The sequence below is a fragment of the Caloenas nicobarica genome, chromosome Z, assembly GCF_036013445.1.
Source record: "Caloenas nicobarica isolate bCalNic1 chromosome Z, bCalNic1.hap1, whole genome shotgun sequence".
Lineage (NCBI taxonomy): Eukaryota > Metazoa > Chordata > Aves > Columbiformes > Columbidae > Caloenas > Caloenas nicobarica.
The window spans coordinates 93131633-93156290 of NC_088284.1; the positions used below are offsets into that span (position 1 = coordinate 93131633).

The 24658-nt window shown below is 39.0% G+C and overlaps 1 protein-coding gene across 2 annotated transcripts; it reads right to left on the reverse strand.

The window, feature by feature from the left end:
* Window positions 1-499: 499 nt before the first annotated feature.
* Window positions 500-24252, reverse strand: LRRC8B (leucine rich repeat containing 8 VRAC subunit B). Of its 2 annotated transcripts, none has more exons than XM_065656154.1 (5): window positions 24105-24252; window positions 8772-8822; window positions 7290-7389; window positions 4486-6647; window positions 500-3457 (listed from the first exon to the last, which is right to left on the reverse strand). In XM_065656154.1, the coding sequence occupies exons 4-5, from the start codon at window positions 6619-6621 to the stop codon at window positions 3185-3187; spliced, it is 2409 nt and encodes an 802-aa protein (XP_065512226.1). In that variant the 5' UTR covers window positions 6622-6647; window positions 7290-7389; window positions 8772-8822; window positions 24105-24252; the 3' UTR covers window positions 500-3184. The 2 variants fall into 2 exon arrangements, with proteins under 2 accessions (XP_065512226.1, XP_065512228.1); XM_065656156.1 differs by having other exon boundaries at window positions 8772-8825.
* Window positions 24253-24658: the final 406 nt, after the last annotated feature.

Here is a 24658-nt window from a genome sequence, read left to right on the forward strand (position 1 = left end):
AGTAGCATTATTTTTGGCAGTTTAGCCACATGGCAGCTGTATGTGCTGAGCTGGGAAGAGAATCATTGCCTTTTCACTTCTTGCAGTACAATTCCAGGCTGCATTCAATATTTACCCGGCTCACGAAAATTAAAGTGGGCAACTTGGAAACAGTTCTGTGGCAGTGATTAAGATGGAAGCTTAGTTCTAATCAACACAGGAGCTCCTCCCCTAGCCCAGAACATAACTGCTTTGATATGGAACACAGTGTTCATTTTCCACTGCTGTTCATCTTCACATTTCCCTGTGGAAGACATACCTGCTAGCACATAGGTACAGATAGCTGGAAACAGACTTCCAAACCTTGCATTAAATGCAGCATCTCATATGGAAAATAAGGAACAGTTCATGGAATTGTAATGCAAAAGATTTAATTTTTCAAAAAAGTGTTCACGATACGGACAATCACAATACAAAGTTCTGAAACACAGCACAACACTGAAACAAGTTGAAAAGCCTTTTTTGATTGAAAGTAATTGTTTAATACAAAGACTAGGTGCCAACAATAATTATTGTAGAAAGTTTATGACAGTGGATTCATATATTGATTCCCTTTAAAAAAAAACCACAACAACTCTCATTTTGAAGAAATATTGAATATTAAGGTCATGGCTGAAGTGAATTCAAGAAATTCAGGATTATATTTGACTCTATCCTCAATTCTAAGCAGTAGGGTTGGGTTTCATGGTACCAACTGGATAAAGGCACACTGTGGTTTGAAAGCAAGGCTAGATATTCTAGCCTTTAAACCTTCTGGCTTTTGTCTGGGTATTTTATAAACACTCAAACATGCAGTGAAAAAAAATCCAACCCTCTTGAGGGAGTGCAGAGTGAAAAAAATAAAGTCTGCAAAAAAATGTAACCCATATAACCTAAAACCAGTATTATATTCTTATGCATTTCTTAGTGCTTCTTCAAATCCTTTGAGGTTACACATTTTAGAAATTAATTACCTTTCTTCAAGTTATTTCACTCTTGACAGAACTAGCATAAAAAGCACACTGAAGATCATTATTCTCCTCCATCAGTTTTGTGGATTACGGAAAAGGATAGATGCACTGTTAAAAAGCTGAAGTTATCGGCCAAGCCAGTTACTTGCTGCTTTAACTTTTTCAACACAACTTTCTAATTCAGAAAAAAGCTTCGAAGAAAATGCTGGCTTAATCTTTTAAAAATTACTAGACTGCAAATCTTGCATGCCCAATTCCAGCATGAAGTGTTCAATATCAAAGTTACAAAGTCCTGTCACAGACCTACTGCAATTATTAACAAAATTCTTGCAACAGGGGTACAAATCAATGTACTCTGGTTTAACCACATCTACCACAACTACCTCTGTTTGTGAACCATGTCAGTTCCTATGAAACTATTACACAACTCAAAATTAGTTGAAAGTAGAATTTGGAAGAGCTATATAGGGACACTGGGAAAGACTGTTCCAGCAGTACTGGTCTGCACATAAACACAACTAATCAGTTTACACTAAACATTTCTAGAACTACATTAAATGTAATAGTTATAACACATTTTGGTTCCCTGAGAAGAAAAGTGCTCTAACTACAAAGGTCTTTGGAATGCCATCAGTAGAGTGAATAAACATGTACCTCTTGCCCTGCTACTGCAGAGACATCTACTTCCATGTCAGTCAGACTTGGTTTTGGCATTGTCATTCAAAATAAACCTTACTCTCCATAAAAGTGGCAGCAAAATGAGAGTAAGATGACTAAAGGTAGTCCAGTACTAAAACTGGTTTATCTGTAATGATTTGTTATTACAACCTGGAATGTATAGTTAGACTTGAACACAAAGTCGTTAAGAGTGCAGTTAACCTCATCTGTTTAACCCATAATCAAGATTGGTTTTGAAAACTTTAGTATAACACAAAAATCTTTCAAATAGTTTTTGGAAATAATTTCTCCTCCCAGGGGCATAATTTATGTTTTTAGTGAATATGATAAACATTATGAGAGTTCAGACTTCAAATACAATGAAACAGCACACAGCAGAAGAATGAAGTCAGGAACCATTTTATTTCCATCCAGCTTTTCAAATATTAAGGATGGCATAAGAGCTCATTCCACCACTATAATTTATGAAATTACATCCCTAGAAGAGGCAAAGCTTATAATGCTTCCTGCTTTTCTTCCCCAAGTGCTTATAAGCTCAGTGATTATTTGGTTTGTTTCTACCATGTCTTTCTGTCCCTATCTAAATACAAACCTCCTTCCTCCTCTCCCCAGCCACCAAAATACAGAAACTGGGCATGGAGAAGCAGCACTGAGGCAGTCATGAGAAGTTATAAAAATGTTAAACAGCAACTACACTAACACCCAGGATGCTCACAACATACAGAAAACAACTTTGCAACTATATCTTGTTCCACTTGCCATCATCTACAAAGATCAGTTCTGTAAGATTTGTTGTCCAGTACATGCATACAGTTACTCCAAATTCTTCTGATTCTTTGCAGTTTCTAGGCAATAATGCATTTTATATTTACTATTTTTAAGACAAAATACTGAAACTGGTTTCAGATTTTTTGTCCAACTGGTTTTAATAACAAAATTCAAATAGCATCTTCCACAATTATAGAATTAATGCTCAGTACTTCTTAAAGCTTTAAAAATTAAGGTATGTTGAAAAATTACTTTCAGTATATCCCATGCAATTGAACTGCTCAAATAGATTGTAATCTTAATTTAACATATTCTAAGTTAGTGAAGAGTTCATATTTAGAAACTAATTCCACATCTCTTAGACCTCATATGGCAGGAGATGAAACTGTTTAAATTATCACTATTAAGAGAAAAAATTCCCATAGGAAAAAAAGTATATACACTCTCACTACAGCCAGGCAATTAACTGTTCCATTTCAATGCTACCATAAACATTTAACTGAATTACTTCAACCAGTAGAACCCAACCAACAATTAATATTTCAGATTTTTCAAACACATTACTTGTTAAAGGCTGCATTTTTGTTTAAATCTAATTTTTTTTTCTTTTCCAATACAATCAACTCTGTTCAATGCATTTAAGACTGATTTGTAAACTTATCTCTCCTTCACTCTCTACCTATACAGATCTTTAGAGAGATATTAAGCAAAAGGCTTACAGAATGCAATGATGTAGTTTCATTTTAAACTTAGCACTTATCTGAGCATGTCTGCAAACGCTCTCTTACACGAGGTGGAAGCGTTCTTAACAATCTTTCTTCTACAATTAGACTATGCCGCTTTAAGAACTGACATTCTTCCAGTTCAGCAGGAAGTGATTCAAAGTAGTTTCCAATGAGCTCTAATTGAACCAGATTCAGTAGCTGACCCACACAAGGGGACAAATTCATCAGACTGTTATTTCCCAGAAGAAGAAATTGCAGCTTTTTGCATTGAAATAATCCATCAGGCAGCATTTCAATCTGGAAAAAGGAAAGAAAAGAATAAAAATAATGTACATTAGAAGTTGTTAGCCTACGTGCAGCTGCATGTTTTGACATTTCTTAGTTTTATTTTAGTGTAAAAAAACCCCCACAACTTTTAGTTTATGGAAGGATAAAGAAAGGGAAAATTGTAATGCTTCTATCATTATGCAAGAAAGTGCTTGAGAACACTACAATGGTTTACATATGACTTTTATTGTGAAGATGCTTAGCTACTGGCAAAGCTGAGACATAAGCATGGTTGGAAGCAACATATACATGCACATATCCACAGAAATGCATGCAAATGTGGGCACATGCAAGTGGCAGAGGAGATAAATAGGCTACCGCCTCCTAAGAATCACTTAATGAAGAGCACATATTCTGTGGAGACATTAAGAGCTGCTGTGTGGTGAAACCTGTACAAGCAGTTATCTGTGCAGTACAATAGTAACTTAGTCCTGGTCCACTCTACTGACATACAACATCCAAACCCAACCTCACTGGTGGAAACAAATATAAACCTCAAAAGAAGTCATAAGTCACAAACCTGGATCCTACACTAATGAGCCAGACAGTTAAGCACAGCTGATGATGTTATCAGCTATAATGATTTCCCTCTTCCCAAACAGACAGCTGAGCTGCTCATCAACTAGCTGTTGATTCACTACAGCTTTCAGTTTGACATTTTAAGGTAGAAATTTAACACTGTTCACATCCATTAAATACTACATAGAATAGACAGCTTCAGGGAAGATACATTTCTGCAGCCATCCTAACCCTAAACCATCTCTGGATCTTAAGCTGCTACAGACCAGGATAGTATCTACTCAGTATTACACAAGCTTTGACACCAAAGTTTTAGTAATTAAACAAGCACAACCCCCTTTTTTTTAGCTTTACTAGGTTTACTTTAATCATGACCACGACAAACACATTTTGAACCAGAGGCTATTCCAGAAGAAATGGTAGGCTAAGTCAATATTTAATTTTTTTTTTTGGAAGTAGTAATTCAAAGTTCTACTTACATGGTTTTTTGTCAAAGCCAAGTACTGCAGATTAGTCAGATAAGCGATTTCTTCAGGGATGGAGGTTAGCTTATTATAGCTAAGATCCAAATAGTGTAATTTTTTACAAAGAAATAGCTGCAATGGAACATTTTTGATATTATTATAATTTAGATGCAATTGTTCCAAGTTTGATAACGCACCAATCTGCACTGGGACATATGAAATACTGTTGTGCCACAACTTCAGGCAAGAAAGGTTCTTAAGATGTTGAAAACTAATTATTTCTTCCACTGTTCTGAGGTTATTTTCTTTTAAGTCAATTTCATGCAAATTGTTTAGGGAAAAAATGGAATGGGGAATGCGCTCTAAATCACAGCAGATTAATTCCAAGGTTCTCAGGTGTACCAGCTTCTTCAGGTTATTTAGCACTATTAGTTTATTTCCCTCATTGTTGATAGACAAGTGTTGTAAAGAAGGCAGAAGATCTGTAACAACTTGAGGTATCCGGGAAAGGTTGTTTTTTAAGTGAATTGATCTCAGATTTTTTAGCCCCTGAAAGCTTTCATTGTATATGGAGTTGTGATGATCTAGCATGAAATAGCCTGTTAAGCACAGTTCTTGTAGGTTTTTTAGATGAAAGACCCAAAATGGAATTCTTCCCATCTCACTAGATTTCAGGCGCAATGTTTTCAGGTTTTCTTCTAAAAAGCTGATTGCTGGGTAATCCATAGTTAGTGATGAATGATAAACATTGAGTTCTTTGAGATTGACTAGCTGGCTCACAGCTGAAGGAAGTTTGGCTTCAGGAATGAGTTCCAGGCTTAGGACTTCTATTTCTGTCAGTTCAAAGACACTGTCTGGAAGACCATTTAACATGAAGAGGTGAAGTTCCATCTTGTCTTGGGAATTTCTTACTAGCTTATTTTTCAGTTTTTCCACTGACCATTCATTGTTAAGATTTATCTGTTTCAGTTTGTTTTCACTCAAATCAGACAGGAATATTGAGAATCGTTGGGAATAAAGAGGGTCATACTGATCTGCCAAGTGGAGAATAAATGCAAAGTCATTTTTTACATCAGGTATATCACTGTAATTACTTTTCTCTCTCAGCTTCTCAAAAGAATATTGCTTAAGTGAACTTCTTAACATCCACCACAAACTGTAAGTACAAGTTAAGCCATAGAAGATAACTAAAACCACATAAAATGAAGCCAAAACTTTAAAAATTTCTGCTAGCGAATAGACACACTGGTACCTTTTGTAGCCTGTAAAGGCTTGAACATTAACAACGCAATCAATTTCAAGTGTAATAAATGATAAATAGTAGGGGACATAAATTATTATTATTACAAAGACAATGACTTTTGCTATAATCTGTTTCATATACACTGTATATATGACATCCTTCTCTTCAACGTGTACTCTGAATTTCTTCACTTTTTCAAATATAGCTTTAGCTTGCTCCCCTTCTTTTTTGTCAAGAACACTTGAGGAGTTTTCTCTTCCAGTTGTTTCCAAGCCAGGTTGTGAATATGGCAGGGACTGTCTGCTGGCCCCTATATCTACTGAACTCCCAGGTGATGAAACTGCTGCTTTGGATTTGGCTATTGGCAGCTTTCTCACAGACTGCTCGGCAACTGTTTCTGAGAGGGCACGCGTTGTCCATGGAGAATCAAAACACTTCTGAAGAATGGCTACAAAGTGCTCAAGCCTGGAACTCGTACTAGGATAGTAAAGCCAGAAATTACTGCAAGCAGCAAAAATAAAGGTATGCAGAAGCACTAGGTATGGAAAAAATTTGGCAAACCAGTGAAGTTGTCTCTCATAACATACTGCATCAATATAGGAATACTGCTGCCGATGGAGATCATTCTGGATTTTAAGCGGGACGATAAACTGTGCTGTAGAGCTAGCAGACGTGTTAAGGTTGGTTTTAACTAAATCCCAAGGCACGGCACAATGATTGTCAAATTCTAGCTTGCAAGGAAGACAACACAATACTCTGGTTTGAGTAAGCTGGAGAGCCCCAGCAAGCACAGCAACTAGCAGCATTATCATGGTGAGGTAATACCAGAAGACATCCCACCATGGTTTTAGTATGTGGTAGGATGACTGAGCATCTGCTAAGTATTTGAGTTCTGTTAGCGTGATCATGACTTTCACCTGTGAGAGAACAGCAGCTGGTAGAGGAAAAAAGAAAAGACATCCTTAGAGAATTGTTAAAAACAATTTATCTCACCATTAAACACTTGAAGCTTACTACTGTTTTCACAGTTTTAAATGTGTACCATTTGGCCTAGCATCCAGAGCATAGCAAAAGGATCCAGGGACTCCTGGCACCTAACCCTAGCCGTGATCTTATTTAAGAAAAGTTATTTGGAATGCAAGAATTTAAATGAAGACTAAAACTAGCATCAGAGATTAGGAGAAAGTATATTTTGACCAAACATTTGTTCAAGTAGAAGCAACAAGCAGCTATAAGTAGTGTATGGTATTTTACTAGCAGTACTTCATTGTCCTAAACTTACATAGCAAAAGTGATTTCTCATTTATGAGGCATTCCAAAAGTCACTGATATATTAACATGATGGCTTTTGTAATTCAGAATTTTCTACTAGATTAACTCGTTCTACCCAAGAATACACAAAAATTCTCAAAAGAGCAGTTTTACGTTACATATTCTTGTATCTAATTCCCCATCAAGAGAATAAGCATACTGACAGAATGAAAATGAAGCTAACACAACTTGTTATTGTCCAATATTGTCATATATTAAAATGGTACACCTAACTCCCAGCACCATAGGTTTGATTCATACTTACTTTAATTAGTAAAGAGAATAAAATACACAGCACCACTCAGTCAGGAGGTCTACACCTTTTAAAATTCCTTGGACATGCCATCTTTACATTTGTCTTCATTCTGGATGAATAAAACATTGAATATATTTTATTTTTCATGGCTTCACCTAAATAAAGAGCAAATATTTCAGCTGTCATTAGAACTGCTGCCTTATTGCAGACATTAGGATCCATTAAACTCTGCATTGCTACAGCTACATGAAATGGAATAGAACATACTCAGACACGATCACATAGAATGTAGAGTCAGTTTTGCACAGTCACATCAACACAAAAATACCCCACACAACAGGAAACCACCTACAGCTAGCTAGCCCTGTCTCAACTGGGAAGGTTTTTTGTTTGTTTGTGTGTGCAGTTTCTTTTTTTTTTGTCAAAAAACTATGTGAAAGTAAAATACACAACATGCAAGACTTCAAGAAGTCGAATTCAGTCATAATTTTGCTATACCAAGGCTTGGCAAAAAGACAAGTTTCTCAAACAACAGCCCACATTTTACATCCTGAAACAAAAGAATAAACTACCCAGTGTCAATGGCAATGCCACAGACACTACCAGCTTTGGAGAAAACTTATTACAAAGTCTGTTAAGCAGTGCAGATACAAAGCAATGGCCACGTTCTGTATTTTTCTTAATCATAGAATAATTTTGGTTGGAAAAAGAGCTTTAAGATAACTGAGTCCAACGTTAACCCAGTATCACCAAGTCTACCTCTAAACCATGTCCCTAAGCAGCACAAACACCTCCAGGATTTGCGACTCAACCACTTCCCTGGGCAGCCTGTTCCAGTGCTGGATAACCCTTCCAGTGCAGAAATTTTTCCTAATATCCAATTAAACCTCCCCCAGGGCAACTTGAGGCCATCTCCTCTTGTCCTATCACTTGTTACTTGGGAGAGGAGACCAACAACCACCTTGCTACAACCTCCTTTCAGGTAGTCGTAGAGAGCAAGAAGGTCTCCCCTCAGCCTCCTTTTTTTCAGGCTGAACTCCTCCAGGTCCCTCAGCCGCTCCCCAGGCTTGTGCTCCAGACCCTTCACCAGTTTTGTTGCCCTTCTCTGAACTTGCTCCAGCACCTCAATGTCTTTCTTGTAGTGAGGGGCCCAAAACTGAAGGCAGTATTTGAGGTGCAGCCTCACCAGTACTGAGTACAGGGGAATGATCACTGCCTTGGTCCTGCTGGCCACACTGTTTCTGATCCAAGCCAGGATGCTGCTGCCCTTCTTAGCCACCTGGGCACAGTGCTGGCTCACATTCATAATATACTCTTACTGGACATTTCCATTCCAAACAGAGCTGACAAGCTGTTATAAAAAGGCAAACAGCTGAACTACGGCAGAGCCTTATTCTTACTCCACATTCACATTTGAAGGGAGAAGAACAGCTGAAAAGCTAACCTTTCTTGCATTTACAAGGCTACTTTTAATAAAATGCAGAAACTTACCAGGCCCACTCAAGGGAAGGCAGCTGAAGAGGACAGGATGGTTACAATACACTACTGGAGAGAAAATAAATTGTCATCAGATCACAAAATATTTGGACTCCAATAACTGTGAATATTAGAACAACAGCTCAGTGTTTTAAAGATCCAACATTTGATGAGCAAAAGATTTAGAATAATTTAAGATACCATCCCCATCAAATATTTACTTGGTCACCCTCTGAAACTTGCTTTTTCTAAAGTAGAGATAAAGCAACAGCCCTTGTCATTGTCCCACTGCTGAGCACTAAAAACCATTTAAGCTTAACGGTTTTTGCATTTACATGAAGTTACAAGTTCTGCAGCTGAGATGCTCTAACCATAGCTAAGAAACAGCAATTTCTTCAATCACTACAGCTCAACTTGCAAAAACTACATCTGTAAATACCTTTAAAATTAGTTCTCTTGTTATAAATCTTGGGGGTTTGAATATAAATTTGTAGGTGTAAAAGCACAAAAAGGTACTAAACCCATCCAAACCAAGGCTGTCATTCTGCTAAGAATATCTGAATCATGTCAACTCAAGCCAAACATGCTTGATCTGAATGTAGGCAGAAAAACTCAACTTAGTTTTAAAACCAGTCAATTCTTCTTGCTTGAATTTTGTTACAGAAATAAAAGAACTTCGGACCCTCACTGAAGTTTTAAAGAACATGCTAAGAGATACATATGTTGAATTATTTAACAAAGTAAGAGCAAAAGGTATAAATAACATTTTTAACAAAGAAAAACATTTGAAAAGTCAAAGTGATCACTGAACTGGCTGAGAGTTAAAATAATGTGAAAGGTCTAATTATCATGAGGATGAGAGCGATTCTTTTCCTGACAAACATCAAGGACTTGGGCAGATACTAACATTTTAAGAATGTTTTATATAACTAAATGTTTATTAGAGAAAGTTACAAGTGACAATTTAATAATGCATATATGTGCTTTGCACTTTTAAACAAAGAATACAACTCTCCTGGTAACAGACCTATTTTGGGGAATAAGCGAAGCTCTTGTTGAGTATAAGGGATGGAATTAAGAGTATATTAAAACAGTTTAACACTGTTTGATAAAGCATTTTCTCTGAAAGTTACAGAAAGAAAAACAGAAAATGGAACTTAAGCCAATTATATTAAAAACATATTGGTATACTTGAGAATATGCATAACTCAACACACCTTTTTCAAGCAATGCCATAATGCCCAAACAGAAAGTAGTTTGTTTTTATATAGATTAAGACCTCAAGGGAGACAGACATGTAATTTTGTAAGGTGTCCATAAAATTCTTTGTCACCCCCCCTTCCTTGAACTGGAAAGTTGATAATTCCTATCTCATACCCCAGAAAAAAAACCCCACACCACTACATTCTTGCTGCAGTTTTAGAACATTTTCTAGCAGAAAGTGTCACAGTATTAAGTATTTAAATACTTGGACTCCATTCTTGTTAATGATTACTTTTTGAAACCTTCCAATGAAGCATGTGTATTCATTACAATCTTATGTGTACAAAATAAAGCCTCCTATCAGAGAAGTAAACAGATCTACAACTGTAATATAAACATGCGAATTATTAATGATAATTTTGCTAAAGACAGTTTTCTTTCAAACCCTATCTGTATGCCAAGAGTGACTAATCAAATGGAATAATGCTGAACTGTAATAGGTTTGATAAATCTCATCTCCAGCAGCTTTCAACCCACAAAGCCATAAAAGCTTTTCAAAGTGGCCTAATTCAATTGGTGATTTATCTTAGAAGATGAGAGACAGAAGTTTAGCCTCAGGCTAAGTGATGACTTCAGGAGAGTTACCCCAGACCAGTACTGGGACACAGGCCAGAAAAATAAAGTAATAAAGATCACTAATATCAAGGCAATTTTAAGTTACTTCAAGACTTCTAAATTTGATCAATAGAAACATATCCAGAGTTTGAATAAAAGGTTCTCATTTTGAAAAATCTTATCTATAAGCATCAGACATCTCCCCTCCCCCCCACTTTCCCTCTGCCAAAATGTTACTTAACACTGCATTATTCTGTCATTTGGTCACTGCTTACATAATTTTAGGCACATTTAGTTAGGGATGGCTCTGCAGCAACATAAATGCCTTGCTTGTCCTCCCCAAAGGATAATGGCTACCAAAAGCCAGTATGTGACAGGAGGCTTTGTTTTATTTTGAAGACTACACTGTTTTTGTTGATTGTTAAAGTATTCAACTGGTGTTTCTGACACAGTTAATCAAAATAGATCGATACAACTAAAGCACACCTAGACAGATATTCCAGTGGCCCCTCTATCTTGCCTTTTTTGCCTTCCCCTCAGAGAAACACAGCCCTCAAGTTTTCAGACAATCTCTTCAGACTCATGTTGTTATTCCAACAGCATGTGCTTCTCAAGTGAGATAAGGAGATCCTGACATACTAAGCAAATGTGTCTGTTTTATCATTTTTCTATCAAAAGTGATTCCTGAAATACAGTACCTGCTTAGCTTCAAGATAGCTTAAATGTATCACTTCCAAAGTTTTGGATGCAAAATTAAATTCAATAATAAACTAAACATGCAATCAATTCAGCTTAATAGGTAGTTTTGATCTTCTATGCAGGACTGTCAAACTCATGTAGGAGTAGTTACATTTATACAGTCCTAAAATTACATGCGGAACTTTGAAGGCAACTGCAAGGCTGATGTGCTCCCCCAGTGAAAATAAGTTTGACATCCCTGGTCTATGGGATTCCTAGTACCTGCTTATGGTCTCACATGCACAACCTGAACCTTCATTTGCAAATAAACCCTCATGAATATTCCCAAAGGAAGAAAAAAGTAACAAACCTAACCCCTCACACACTCATCATCCAAACCACATCTTTCCTGGGTAAAACTTCCCCTTCTATTGGACTACTACCATTTCCTGAATAACAAAAAGCCAGGTACTGCAAGAGCGCTGGGGCAGGTCAGACTTCATAAAGAATGACACTGTCATACATACTCTGAGCAGATGCGTTCAGATGACTCCCTGTTCCTTTTTGAAGCCTCCTATTGACAAGTAATAGACTGCTCAATTCAAGCGCTACATTTGACATATGGTCTTTCAGAATCTGTACTTGGACAAACTTGTGTGCACATGCACATTCAGTTGTGGGATCTTTTCAATTGGGATTGTGGTTTTGGATCTGTGTTCCACTGAATGCAGAACAGCATGCAAACAAGATTATTGAAAGCTTCTTTCCAGTTCCTTCTGGAGAAGGTCACAGGTGATAATTAAACATGTAAAAGTGATTATCCTTTTGTATTTAAAATAAGCTTGAAGACATTCCCACACTCCACAATAACCAGCATATTCCTCAAGCACAGGATGTTCAAGACTACACTAAAGTTGTTACAAGTTTTCCATATCAACCTTGCAAACAATCAAAGACAAAGTCCTTCCAAACAAAGGCCATAATTACAACTACAGACAATCTCAGCCATCTGTGTCTGGATTAACTAGAGGCCTTGCCTTTCTTAAACACTCCTGCTCTCAAGACAGTACTGCTGAACACAAGATATGGAGCAGTAATAGCAAAGCCTCATGCTGTTTAAGCAGCAGCCCTTGCTCTCTGGAGAAGGCTGCTTACATATTATGCAGTGCAATAATTTCAGGGGAAAAAATTGTGAAATTGTTTTTAGTTTAAAATTTAGTGACCTAGACTACATTTCCATTTTTGCTTTACAAGGGTCACTGCTCTCTGCTACTGCTTCCAAGTTAACTACACAGCACATAACCTGAAAAAGTCTTGCAAAATTAAAAAACCTGCTACTTAGCTCTACCACTACCATACCTTCATCAAGCTGAGAAAAAGAGAGTACAACATGGCAAGTGTATTTTAAATAGTTTCCTCAGCTACCCAGAAGCTTGATTCCTAGGTTCAACACAAAATGCCTTCGAGTAGGTGGAAAAAAAAAAAATCTTAAAAGCAGCTTTACCTAAACTCAGAATATCTGTCTTTATTCTAGTACTTCCTTTCTCTGGTACACTTAATGCAAGAGAAATACTTTATATGCAGTCTAACCTTAACAGAAAATAAGCTTTACTCCAATTTTATTTACTTTACAAGCACAAGACTTATTCTTGAAATGTGACTGTGAAGGATTATGTACACTACATTATGGATTTCCAACCTATGCCTGCAGCACTCCAGAAGAGATAATAGTCTTCCTTGAGCCATACTAAGTCAACTTCCCATTAAATGCCATCAATATGCAAGTACTAAGTCTTTCCTCTATTCAGGGAAGGCCAGTAAAGAATTAATCTTCTATAGTAAAATATGTCAAACACTCACTAGAGAGATGGATCATTTTCAAACATGCTGGTTGCACAAGTAGTTAAAATCACTTGCCTGTAGGCCACGTGATAAGGAATCACATCAGTGAGATCTGCCCAAGTGCATGAAGTTACTTGAGCCTAATTCTCAACAGTGGGTGGGAGGGAAAAACCAAGTCAACCATTTTGAAGGTTAAACTCTGTAATGAAGTTATAATCCAGTATATGTATTTAAAAGGTATGTTAAATGTGTTTTTTTATTTCATACCAGTCTAGACTGGAAAACAATTTTAAATACAAATTCATTTTCAGACATACAAACTTCTACTGGTAAAAGGACTTTCTCCAGCATTATCCTTAAGTTCAAGGTGCTACGGATTGTGCTCTAGCAGAAACAGAAAGTTACAACGTATGCTCCTAGAAAGGCTATACTAGCAAGACAAATAGTCCAAACACAAGTTTAAGACTAAACAGACAGTAGGTGAGACAAGCAGTTTATGCAAAAAATCACTGCAAATAAATGAAGAAAAAACCTGATAAGGAGGTACAAACCTAGGTTTCTGAACAAGTATGTTTCAGAGTTAGGCAAGCAAACTAATGGTAAAGAAACTAAAGTAAAATGAAAGGTAGACCAGCTTTGTTTTGCACATAATTGCATCAATGTAATTGATCTTTTTGAAAGCAAATTGTCTGCATTCTGAGTAAATATCACTTTATTCATAGTCATGGTGCTTTCTAAGATCCTTGTTAAACCAAGCAGAATCCAGTCTATGAATCAAATCTGAACGTTTCTAGTCCAGCTTTAATATTCTGGTACTATTTTCAAACTCAGAGATGCACTTTAAAAAAAAGATTATATCAGGTGGAGACAGAAGTATGACAGAGGAAAGGACTTTAACTACACAAACAAGTGTTATAGTGCTTTGCTCTCCTCCTTCCTTGAGGACACATGGAAGCAAACCGGCAGCCAACCTGTAGTAGCTTTACCAGACCATGGATTTATTTTCAGCTTGTGTTCTCACCCCTTTAATTCATTTTAACCATAAATATAAATATACATATATTAATTTAAACTTAATAGATGCATTAGCATCTAAAATACTGATTACAGTGAATATTGAAACAAGCACCTATTTAGAAAAGTGTGCTTTGCATTGGTCCAAGAATAAGCTTGTTTGGAGACATTTTGTTTCACTCATATTAAACTAATAATTTAACTTATTTAATTTGTATTCTCACCAGAAACTCTAGTACTCTTTAGGGTTTTTTTTTATTTGTTTCATTTGCATTTCTTTAAACAGTTGTACATTTCACATATACTCATTTAGAAAGGAAATTCTTATTGAAAAAGATACCAAAACTCCGCATTGGTATTACCCACTAAAAAACAGCTCTGCTATCATGAATCTGCTTGGTAATTCCTAAAGAAGCATAGCAAAACCCAATAATAGATTAAAAAAAAGAAAGAGTTCCATAAGGCTTTAAAAAAAGAGCATAACAAACTGTAGTAGTTCTGACTGAAGACTGTGGTACATTGAGGTGTTAATGACCCACTCTGGCTAGTTAACAGGCCCAGGCCTGTGCTGTGCAGATCTCTTGGCCACCAGATAAATTTAGCCAGCTCATAACAGGAGTCTGCAGGCAGCTCCCAGTTGATATGAGCAATTACACCACCTGCCCGTCCTTGCTTTTATCAAGTGCAGCAAGAAGTTCTCCTGTGAACATCCTTCTTGGTTGACAGTAGAAATGATGCACAGAGTTGTTTCCTTGTAAGAAAATTCTATAATAGCTCAAATGATCAAAATGAGGTAACCCTTTCTACAGGCAGGGTCTGTACAGTGTGCTGCACAAGGACTGAAAGCTCATTTGATGCTGCACAACTCGTGTTCCCAGCTTCTAAAGGGGTGTAAGATTATCTATACTATTCTCTTTCTTTATAGTGTCAAATCCAATAACAAGCATTTTAAATGATACTGTACAGAGTCTGATCACCTTTCTTACTGAGATCATCATGGACCAGCAGCTCTTGGTGCAATACACAAGCCACATAAATTGTCTTCCAGAAGGTCACTTCTGAAATTCGCATTAAGTAAATACAGTCCTCCACTCCCCACCAAATAAAAAGAAAAAAAACGGGTCCCAAATATCTGTTATGTGGCACCATATAGTCTGATAAAATCTCATGCATTTTCAACACAAAAAAGGTTAGCATTTAAAGTGAAGCAGTATCTTCTGTCGCCTCTTTTTTTTTCCTCCCCTGTAACAGTTTCAAGTAAACAAGAACTTCAGTATTGAATAAAATGTAAGAGAGAGACATGAATTCCTACTACTTTTAATGTATCTATACACTTCTAAGAGCCCAAAGAAATTATTTTAAGCTTGGCATTAGACAGCCCATAAGGAAGTACACAATTTAATGCAATAGAATGTCAGTTCATGTTAAGTCTCACAAAGACACAGGTACACAAGCAGAATAAGCACCCAAGCAGTACAAGAGACTTTTTAAAAAAATGAATACATTTGAAGAACCAAGCACATTCAAAGCATGTATTGCTTATCTCACTGTAGACAAATCTACCTTTTTTTTATGAAATAGGATTGAGAGACCACTGAGATACTAGACTACATTACCCACAACAGTGTACTCCAATCACCCCAGGGGGCTCAGGCTATCACAGACCCAACATACAATGATACGTATATTTAAACAAACAAGTCCAGTCATAATTACAAAAAATATGGTACTTAAGTTATAGAAGTAAAAATGAAACAGAGCTTGCCAGACCAAGTAGGTGCATTTCTTTGATAAACTGTTTTCTAAACAAGCTAAGTGTAAGACACTGAATCTAGGTTACAGAAAACAACTTGCAGAGTGACTCCATACTACATCAGCTAAGACAAAGCTGGAAATTTCACAAAAAATACAAGCAATTTATAGAAAAGACAGGTCACAGGCTGTGCTGAACAAAGAAAAGGTAGACTAGATTTAACGCTTACAGGGACTGCAGCAATAGGAACATGTGAAAAAATGCTGAAGTGTTGAACTTTTTAGTTGTTTTTTGGAAGCAACCAAAAGAAGAGAGGGCAAACATGCCTGGACTAATCCTTTGCAGGAGCAATGTGTCACCAACAATGTAGCCCTAATATCAGCAAAAGCTGTCCTCCACCAATACCTAAGAGAATACTTGTAGCAGACAGGTGTGCCATTCCTGCACAAACTTAATCTGGATGACTGAAGAGCATTATCATCCAATTTAGAAGCAGCAAACAAAACCAGAATCAGAACTGCAAGACTCAATGGTCAGAGGAATGGTGATCCTTAAGAAAGGAGACTAAAGGAAGTGGGCATTCTAGCATGAGAAAAAGAAGAATGCAGATATACTGGAGGTGGAGGGAGAGGATAGACCAGCACAGGAAATGCATCTGCCTTCTCAGGACAGAAGCACAAAGTCCATCTCTGCTTAGCTAATGCTCATTCAAACCACCAAGGGAGGAGACAATCCTGTCCAGAAGTGACCGCAGACATGCCATGCTGTCAAATCTTCCATAGCACCTTTGGGCTGAATGTATCAGGGAAGTGGCATAGACTACACTCTTAAATGATACATAGAAGAACACACCTTTGTTGTTTCCTGACGTCCCAACTTGGTTTTAAAAATCAGTATAGCAATGCTGAAGACAGAAATCATACACCAATGCTACAAACTGTCTTTACTTCCAAATTCCAAAGAAATCTTAGAGCAAGTTTGGAGCATTAAGTATGAAAAGTCTCCTGGGTTCTTCATATACTCCTTCCGAAGCAAGGAAGATTACACCATAAGCAACCTCAAGAGGTCTAGACTGGGACCAGTATGTGTAGCATGCTGAAGGTTTTATAGCTCTCCCAGAAACCATCTTACACTAAAGCAGATCACATCCTTCATCCCAGTACTAACATAGCTAACATAGTTAGACACCTTCCAACTGCATGAAATTGGATTTTCAAGCTCACTCATGCCTTTTTATTTTTGTAACCACATTCTTGGGTCTTTCTCATGCTGAGAAATTTGAGTACATAACCATAAGACAATGGTATCAGTGGTATCCCTCCAGCAGTCTAAAGGAAGCTTCAATGGTATCTATTTAATTCTGCATACCAAGATAAGTACTACAATAGAAAATTAATTTTTATCCCCTTAGTTTCCAGAAGCCAGACAGATACTCATGATGTTCATTCATTGTGCCACTATGCTCAGGACATCAGGAAGCAAAGCAGAGGAAGATAACATTGGAGAATATTCACAACATAAATACTATAGGGTTTCTCTGCTGGCAGATTCTTTAATTATAGTATAGTTTATCATCCTCACTCTTCAAGAGCAGTAAAAGTACAAGAGACCCAGTGTAAAACAGTTATGATTTAACAAAAGACCATCCCTCCTTGGGAAAAGGCAGGGAATTGCTCATACATGCTCCCCATTTTCAGTATACTTTCCAATAGAAGTTATAAGTGGCCAGAGACCTCTGAAATAACCAATACAACTTCTGTAACCTCACTGGAAACAAGTCTGAAATGGGAAAATATTCTCACAAGGACAGGCCTTGGAGAATGTGCACACACCTGAACTAGCTCTGAATTAATTTCTCAAGTACCACCAGGTGTGCTACTGTCACAGCAGAACACAGGTAAGCATTTGGGTCAGTTTTGTAGTCCACAGGATATCATGTTGCTATAACTAGGCTGCCAACATAATTCATTCTATGGTAATGTAATACCATATGTACTGATGTGTTAACTAAAGTATGTTCTTATTCAATTTGATACTTCTAGATAAAGGTCCTATAAGGAATTAAACAGCACTGCATTTAAATGAAGAGGGAGAAGCCAACATTCTCCATACTATAGGAAGTCTTGCTAGTTTTGCACAGAGCAGAGTACTGAAATCTAATGGTTTTAGATACTCAGAACCTTCATTCTACATTATTTTCCTAGCTCAAACACTGCCTTTCAATGTAGCAACCATACCTAACAAAGTTAATAGGGATGTTTACCCCAGACTAGCTCAATAGCTCTGTGCAAGTCACTTTATTTCTCCCTACCTCAAATTCTTCAACTGTAAAATCATAGTAATGTTTCTTCTATTCTTCATAAAGTATTTAAAGGAGGAATGTCATACAGTCATAACACTTAACTTCTTACTAGGTAATCAGAGAGGCCATTCTGGATTGTAGTACAGGTTCTGTTATTTTCCAAGAGCACATGGGCTATTACTTTTCCTAATAGTGGTCAGTCTGTTATCACTTTTGCCTAATCTCAGAAATAAGAGTTTGTATTTGTACTCCTTGTTCTAGCTGTAATTGTTTTGATGTTTCTAAAATACGAATAGTTATCTAATACAATAAGTTAAAATTACAACATTGGACCTAAAAAGGAATCTGATGTTTTTTCAATATTTTCAGACTGCCAAGACCAAACAGTGTCTTATCAGAATAACAGATGTTGAGAACAGAAACATCAAGTGAGGTCACGAATCAAAAATATATACCAGATACATTCTGCCTCCGCAAGGTAATTATTACCACACACAAATATAGCTACAAGATTTAAGAACAGCCAGAACCCAGTGTTTTCGTTTAAAGTTTTCCCAATGCTGCATAAGTCTCATAAAGACCTTTCCAGAAGGGAATATTATTACTTCCAGAGACCACAGAGAATAATTTAACTTCATCTAGGAAAATATAATTATCAGGCCAGCAATACAGAAACACATCTGATTTCACTCCATTAGTTGTGGCATTGGAAAGCTGAATCAGATATTCAGCAGTGGCTCATATCTCTTCTCAGAAGCAACAGCTTTTCATCTTGTTGAAAAGGAAAGATGGTTAGTCTTGAAAGCCAGCCTGACAAGTTGAAATACTTGATTCTAGATGTTCAGTCTAAACATCCAAAATAAAGAATAGATAAGTTTCCAATTTATATCCAATTCTAACTCAGGCACTCTTTTTGTGCCAACTGTCCTGAAACCCATCTTGTTATCTTTTCAAAGAATCTCCCCACCCCAAAAAAACCCAACAACACAAAAACAACTCCCTGCAAAAAACACAGCCGCGCCCCCCCCCCAAAAAAAAAACCCACCACCAAAACAAAACACAAAAAAATCCACAAACTTTTGAAACACTGTAGTCAAATGCAAACTCACCTGAAATGGAAATGGAATAGGTTTTACTAATCCTCCAGCAGAGATCATGCTGTCCACACAATCACCCCAATCTCTCAAGCATCTTCCTGTTCATGTCACTCTTCATTATGTATTTACTAACTGAACAAAGCACCCAGCTACATCTTTTCTTTTAATAAAATGAAAGCACTGAAGGACAAATTTCACATCACACATATTGAGTAAGAGTGTATGTACAAATTACATACTAATGCCTAATCACAACTCTACAGTTTAAGAACTGCACACAGGCAGGTGATCACAAGAGCTCAAAGCAGTGTTATGCTTATCAGAAGCATCCGCTAGAACAATACTAAGTTTCAGAACCATGTACAAGTGATCAGACTTGAATGCTACAGTAAACCTCCAGTAACCCAGCTTTGTCTCCTGAACAAACACAAAGTTAGCTTAGCACCCATGTTCACACTTCACACTTTCACCAAGCCTAAGTATGCTGTGCAACAGTCTTCTACTGTGCAAAATTTCCTTTTTGAGTAGGCTGTCTGAAGAGACCTAACAACTGGCAAGTTTTTTTTTTTTTTTCAGATAGCAGTACTACAAGAAACTTTTTGATATGAAGCCAAGTTTAATAACTTCAAAAACAAGAGTTGAGGTTTTATCATCTCCTGAATCAATTAGGAACTTTGAAGCAAAAAACCTCCAGCCCCATATTTGTAAGAAACTGAATAATTGCTTTGATTCAAAGCAGACACTACTTTTAACAAGTCCAGTTCAGTAAAGCACTTTGGTATTGACATATCCCATCTCACTTCAATTAAGCAATGTTTTGGTGCTTTCTTGACTTGGAGTGAGTGTCATTGTGAAGTTTGTATTTAAACAACATTAATGTTTAATAAAAAATGTTTTGGATTACACAACAAATGCACATGAAGATTTTTCTTTCATTCAGATGGAAAAATTAGTTTAAAGGATAAATACTTTAGCATTAGAGTCTAAACTTGCAGTTCGTAAATTCCATCTTAGTAGACCTTTACATTTGCATGCAGATGAACTTAGCTACCAGAAAATATCTGAATAAATATTTAACAACCTGAACTACTCAGAGTATCAATATTTTCCCCAGAAAACCAAGGCAACAACATCTGGGCAATCTGGGGTTACATTTGCTGGGGTTCTAAGTGGGAGCTTCAAAATCAATGTCACTTTAATTGAGCCTCAGTAAATCATGTGACCATAGTTTTATAGCTGCTGTGCAACAAAACTGAAACTTTGTTTCCATATTAAACTACAGCCACAACATTAATTAGTATCTCCCAAACGGTGTTTATAACAACATCTTAAGCTTGCTAACAATTAGCAGCAACAAACCCAGATCATATTACTACCATATCCTTTATTGGTATCACTGGATCTCTTACTGCCATTTTTATTCCCTTCAGTTTCTCAAAATCAACTAGATTCTCAATTCCAGTATAAGAAATTGCATTCTGGTTTACAGTATCAGAACATACTGAGAAGTTGAGCACTTTTGATGGAAATGCACTCACATAATTTAATTCAGGACATGTGAAGACACTATTTTGAAACAGAACAGCACTAATGAGAATTAAATTAAGATACTCCATTACAAGTTTTCTCCACAGTTCCTTTCCGATTGTTGAAAGACTCCAGAATCCTCGCTGGTGTACATCGGAGGGGGGTGTGCCTGCACTGTACCCTAAACTTCATTAAGAACAGCTTTCTTGAGAGCTGCATCGTCTGCCTTCTTTCCAATGTACTGCAACATCAGAAAGCATAGCCTTTCCATACCAGCAAGTTTAAATCAAATAATTGGGGAAACTATTCACAAATATTATGAAACTTTAGTTCAATATCAAATTACAACTTGGTTTTAACTAGCTAGAAATTAAATCCAGAACTAGTTCATAGCACACTAACAACTCTTGGGGAAAAGAATCACCAAACCCAAGCATAATTATAATAAACTGAAGACCACTTACCAATTCTGGTAAAACTCTAATTGGAATGTGTACACCACATAGTTCATACAAATAAGCAGTTTACTTATTAACAACTTAAGACCACATGATCCATAACAAGCTTTCTGACATTAATGAGGCTGACTGCCCACATGGTAGCAGTTGCATTAATAAAATGCAGGGCACAGCCTCTCAGCTACATTCACCAGCTACCACAAAGCAGTTACAAGTTTGTGATGCGTGCCTCTGAACTTGCGCTGTACACAACATAAAAATGTATTAGACAAGGCATACCATAGCTTGTCACCAGCTAAAAATAAATCATTTATTAATTATTAGCAAATTAATGATGTGTTGCTAAACCAACACATAATCTGTACCACTTAAACATTAAAACAGCAGCATATTTAAATACAAGAGTATTAATTCCACTTCACATTCCTTGCCCTTCTACATGGCCACCCATGGTACCCAAATCCAACATCATCATAACCACAGCAGACTTCTAACTTACCTTTAAAAAGAATCACTGCAAGAGCAGCTGGCAGAGTAACATTATTTGCAAGACAAGAGCTGAACAGCTGCTATAAGGATGCCTCCAGAAGTGATAAACACATCCCACAGGTTAGTGCACAGAATACAGACAGCAGCGTGAAACATTTAGATAGGCACAGAGACCAGTATAAACCACACCTTATTCCCTTAGCCACATAAAATATCAATTTCTAATCCTAGCTGAGTAAAGCTTTATGGCTTTAGCAGTAGGTATTGTAAGCTGAAGTAGTATTACTAATGCCACAGTCTCTTTGACGACCTGTTGCATGTCAGGCAGGGCAGGCACAGTAGCTGCTAAAGGAACACAAGATCTTCCCCTCCACTTCCCCTCCAGAAATCCCTTATTAAAATACTGCTTTTGCAGTGGCATACTGCTCTACAAAGTTCATTTTGCAACCCTGAAACACTGATGGATGTTTCTTTAGCATTGTTAGTCCCTCTCTAAAATTTACTCAACATGCTTTCATCAGCTTCAAAGAGCAGCTGTATTATTAGTATCTTGCAAGAAACAAAAGGCAATTTTCTTTTTCTCCCCATGAGAATCCTATTTTCCTGAAAAACAAAAAAATAAGAGTCAGACCAGCAACTCTCTTCTCTCAAGAATGCTAGGGAACAAGCATGTTAATACTGTAAATTTTTAAAAGTTACATGAAACCTACTGACATTGAAACTCTGTTACATTGTGCTAATGTAAAATTCAGTAGAAAGTAAAACTTATGCTAATGCAAAAGTCTGTGATAAACATTTGTTTTCTAGCTACAATAGAATGTTTTAAACATTGGGGGAAACCCTTAAGAAAACTTGCACCCTATCCTAACTCTTGGTTCTCTACTACCATCATCCTCCTTCCTGCTCATTTCACTTCCCTCACCCTTCTCAGCACCAGATACTGAATAAAAGCACTACTTAGGATAACTCTTTCATCCCCCACACAGTCAGCTGGGTTACACAGACTAAAGAAAACACACACAACATACTTACACAACACATAACAAATTATGAGTGATATACTGTAATATTTCAACACTTAAGCCTTGTGGGCTTTTCCTCCCTCCCCTCACTTGAAAGTTTAAGAGCTCAAACAGGAGAGATCAATAAGCCTTGAGCTGTTGACCTCTCCACTAGGAAGGTACTTAAGGAAGAATTCTGAGACACCAGGAAATAATTGATGCCTTACCTTATCACTTCAGCAAACAGACAAGGAAAGCTGGGAGTCAGCAAAACACGTAGCTTAAAAACTTGAAAGTGCAAGTGACCACATAGCTCCTAGCTTATTCTAGCACTACCTCCAAGGTATCATTTTAAAGGGCCACACTAGGTGCTAATTCAAACACAGTTTACCTGACCAGTGTAATTAATGACAATCCTCATATAAGACTAAGCTTTAAGGAAGTCTGCTTTAATTGCTCTCCTACAGAACTGGTTAATTGCAGTATTCACCACATTCTTAATTGAAGCCAGGAAGCTGCCTCATTTCCACCACAGAACCCTCACAAAGTAAGCCTTTCATCACTAAAACAACTCAGCTGGGATCCAGGTAAAAGCTACCCTGCAAGAAACCCCTTGCCACGGGAACGCCGTCTTGATGGAGATGAGAGATGCAGGGGAAAGACAGAGGAAAGGAAAAACAGAAAGGAGGGCACATCTTACTTCATACGCAGTACTGCCAGGCCTCAACACGGAGTTTAAGTCCCCCCTCCCTGCCGGAGAAGTTGGGACTTGACACCCGCCTGCCGTTTGCCCGCGGGCAGGTGCCGCCGCCACACCTGGGGCCGAGAGCGGCAGCTGCGCCCGGCCGCGCCGAGCCCGCGGGGAGGAAGGAGCCCCAGGCGACCTGCAGCGCGCCGGGTCACTTGAGGACACGCGTAAATATCGCTTACGCAAATCAGAAAACGGTTTTCTTCCGAGCCACACCCGCACGGGCGCGGGGCGGCCGCCAGGCCCCGGGGCAGGCACAGACTCGCTCCGGCGCCCGCGACCGGTCCCTCCGCCCGCCCCGGCCGGCGGGCAGGCAAGCGGCCCCGCTGCGGGGCGCCGCCGAGAGAAGGGGCGGCCGCCGCTCATGCTCACGGGCCGCCCCGCCGGCGGGCGAGAGGCGCAGGGCGCCCCGCGGGCCGGCAGCCCGCTGCCCTCCCGCAGGTGGAGCGGACACCCGGCCCCTCAGAGAGGCGCGGCCCCCCGGCGGCAGCGAGGGCCAGCGGCGCGCTGCCCTCGGGAAAGCCCCACACTCCGTCCTGCCCCCACCCGCTCCCCCTCCTTCCGCCCGTCCCTCCCACGCCGGCGGCGCGGGCACCTGCCAGCGGCGGCCGCCCGGCTTACCTGGCCGCGCCGACTCCTCCCGCCTGGCCCGGCGCGACCGGTACCGCCCGCGCGCGCCGCCGCCCAACGGCGTGTGCCCCGCGCGCTCTGTCCGCGAGGCAGCCGGCAGCGCAGCGCGAGGCACCGGCTCCAACCGGCACTTCTCGGATCCGGCCCCGCCCCCGCTGTCACGTTACCGGCGGCGCCAGCCAATGGGGCGCGGCCGGCGGAACCGCTGACAGGCCGCGGGGCGGAGGAGGGGGCTGCGGCGGACAAAAGCGCCCGGCCCCGCCCCGCCCCGCCCCGCTCACCTGCGGCGGCACCTGACGGCCCCTCCCGGGCCGGGGGCCGCTCCCGGCACCGCGTCTGTGCCCGCAGGGGGAGCCCCGTCCGGCTGAGAGCCCGCCGGTGCCGGGGCAGTGGCCGTGCTGGCCCGCAGGGAGCAGCCGCCCCCTCGGTGCCGGCATTTAAACAAATCGGGCCGCTCGAAAGCAGGAGGTGGAAGAAGTGAGAACGCCAACTACTGCCGGCCGTTAAGAATTAAATACCGAAGGTGGTGACACTTGCAGAGACGC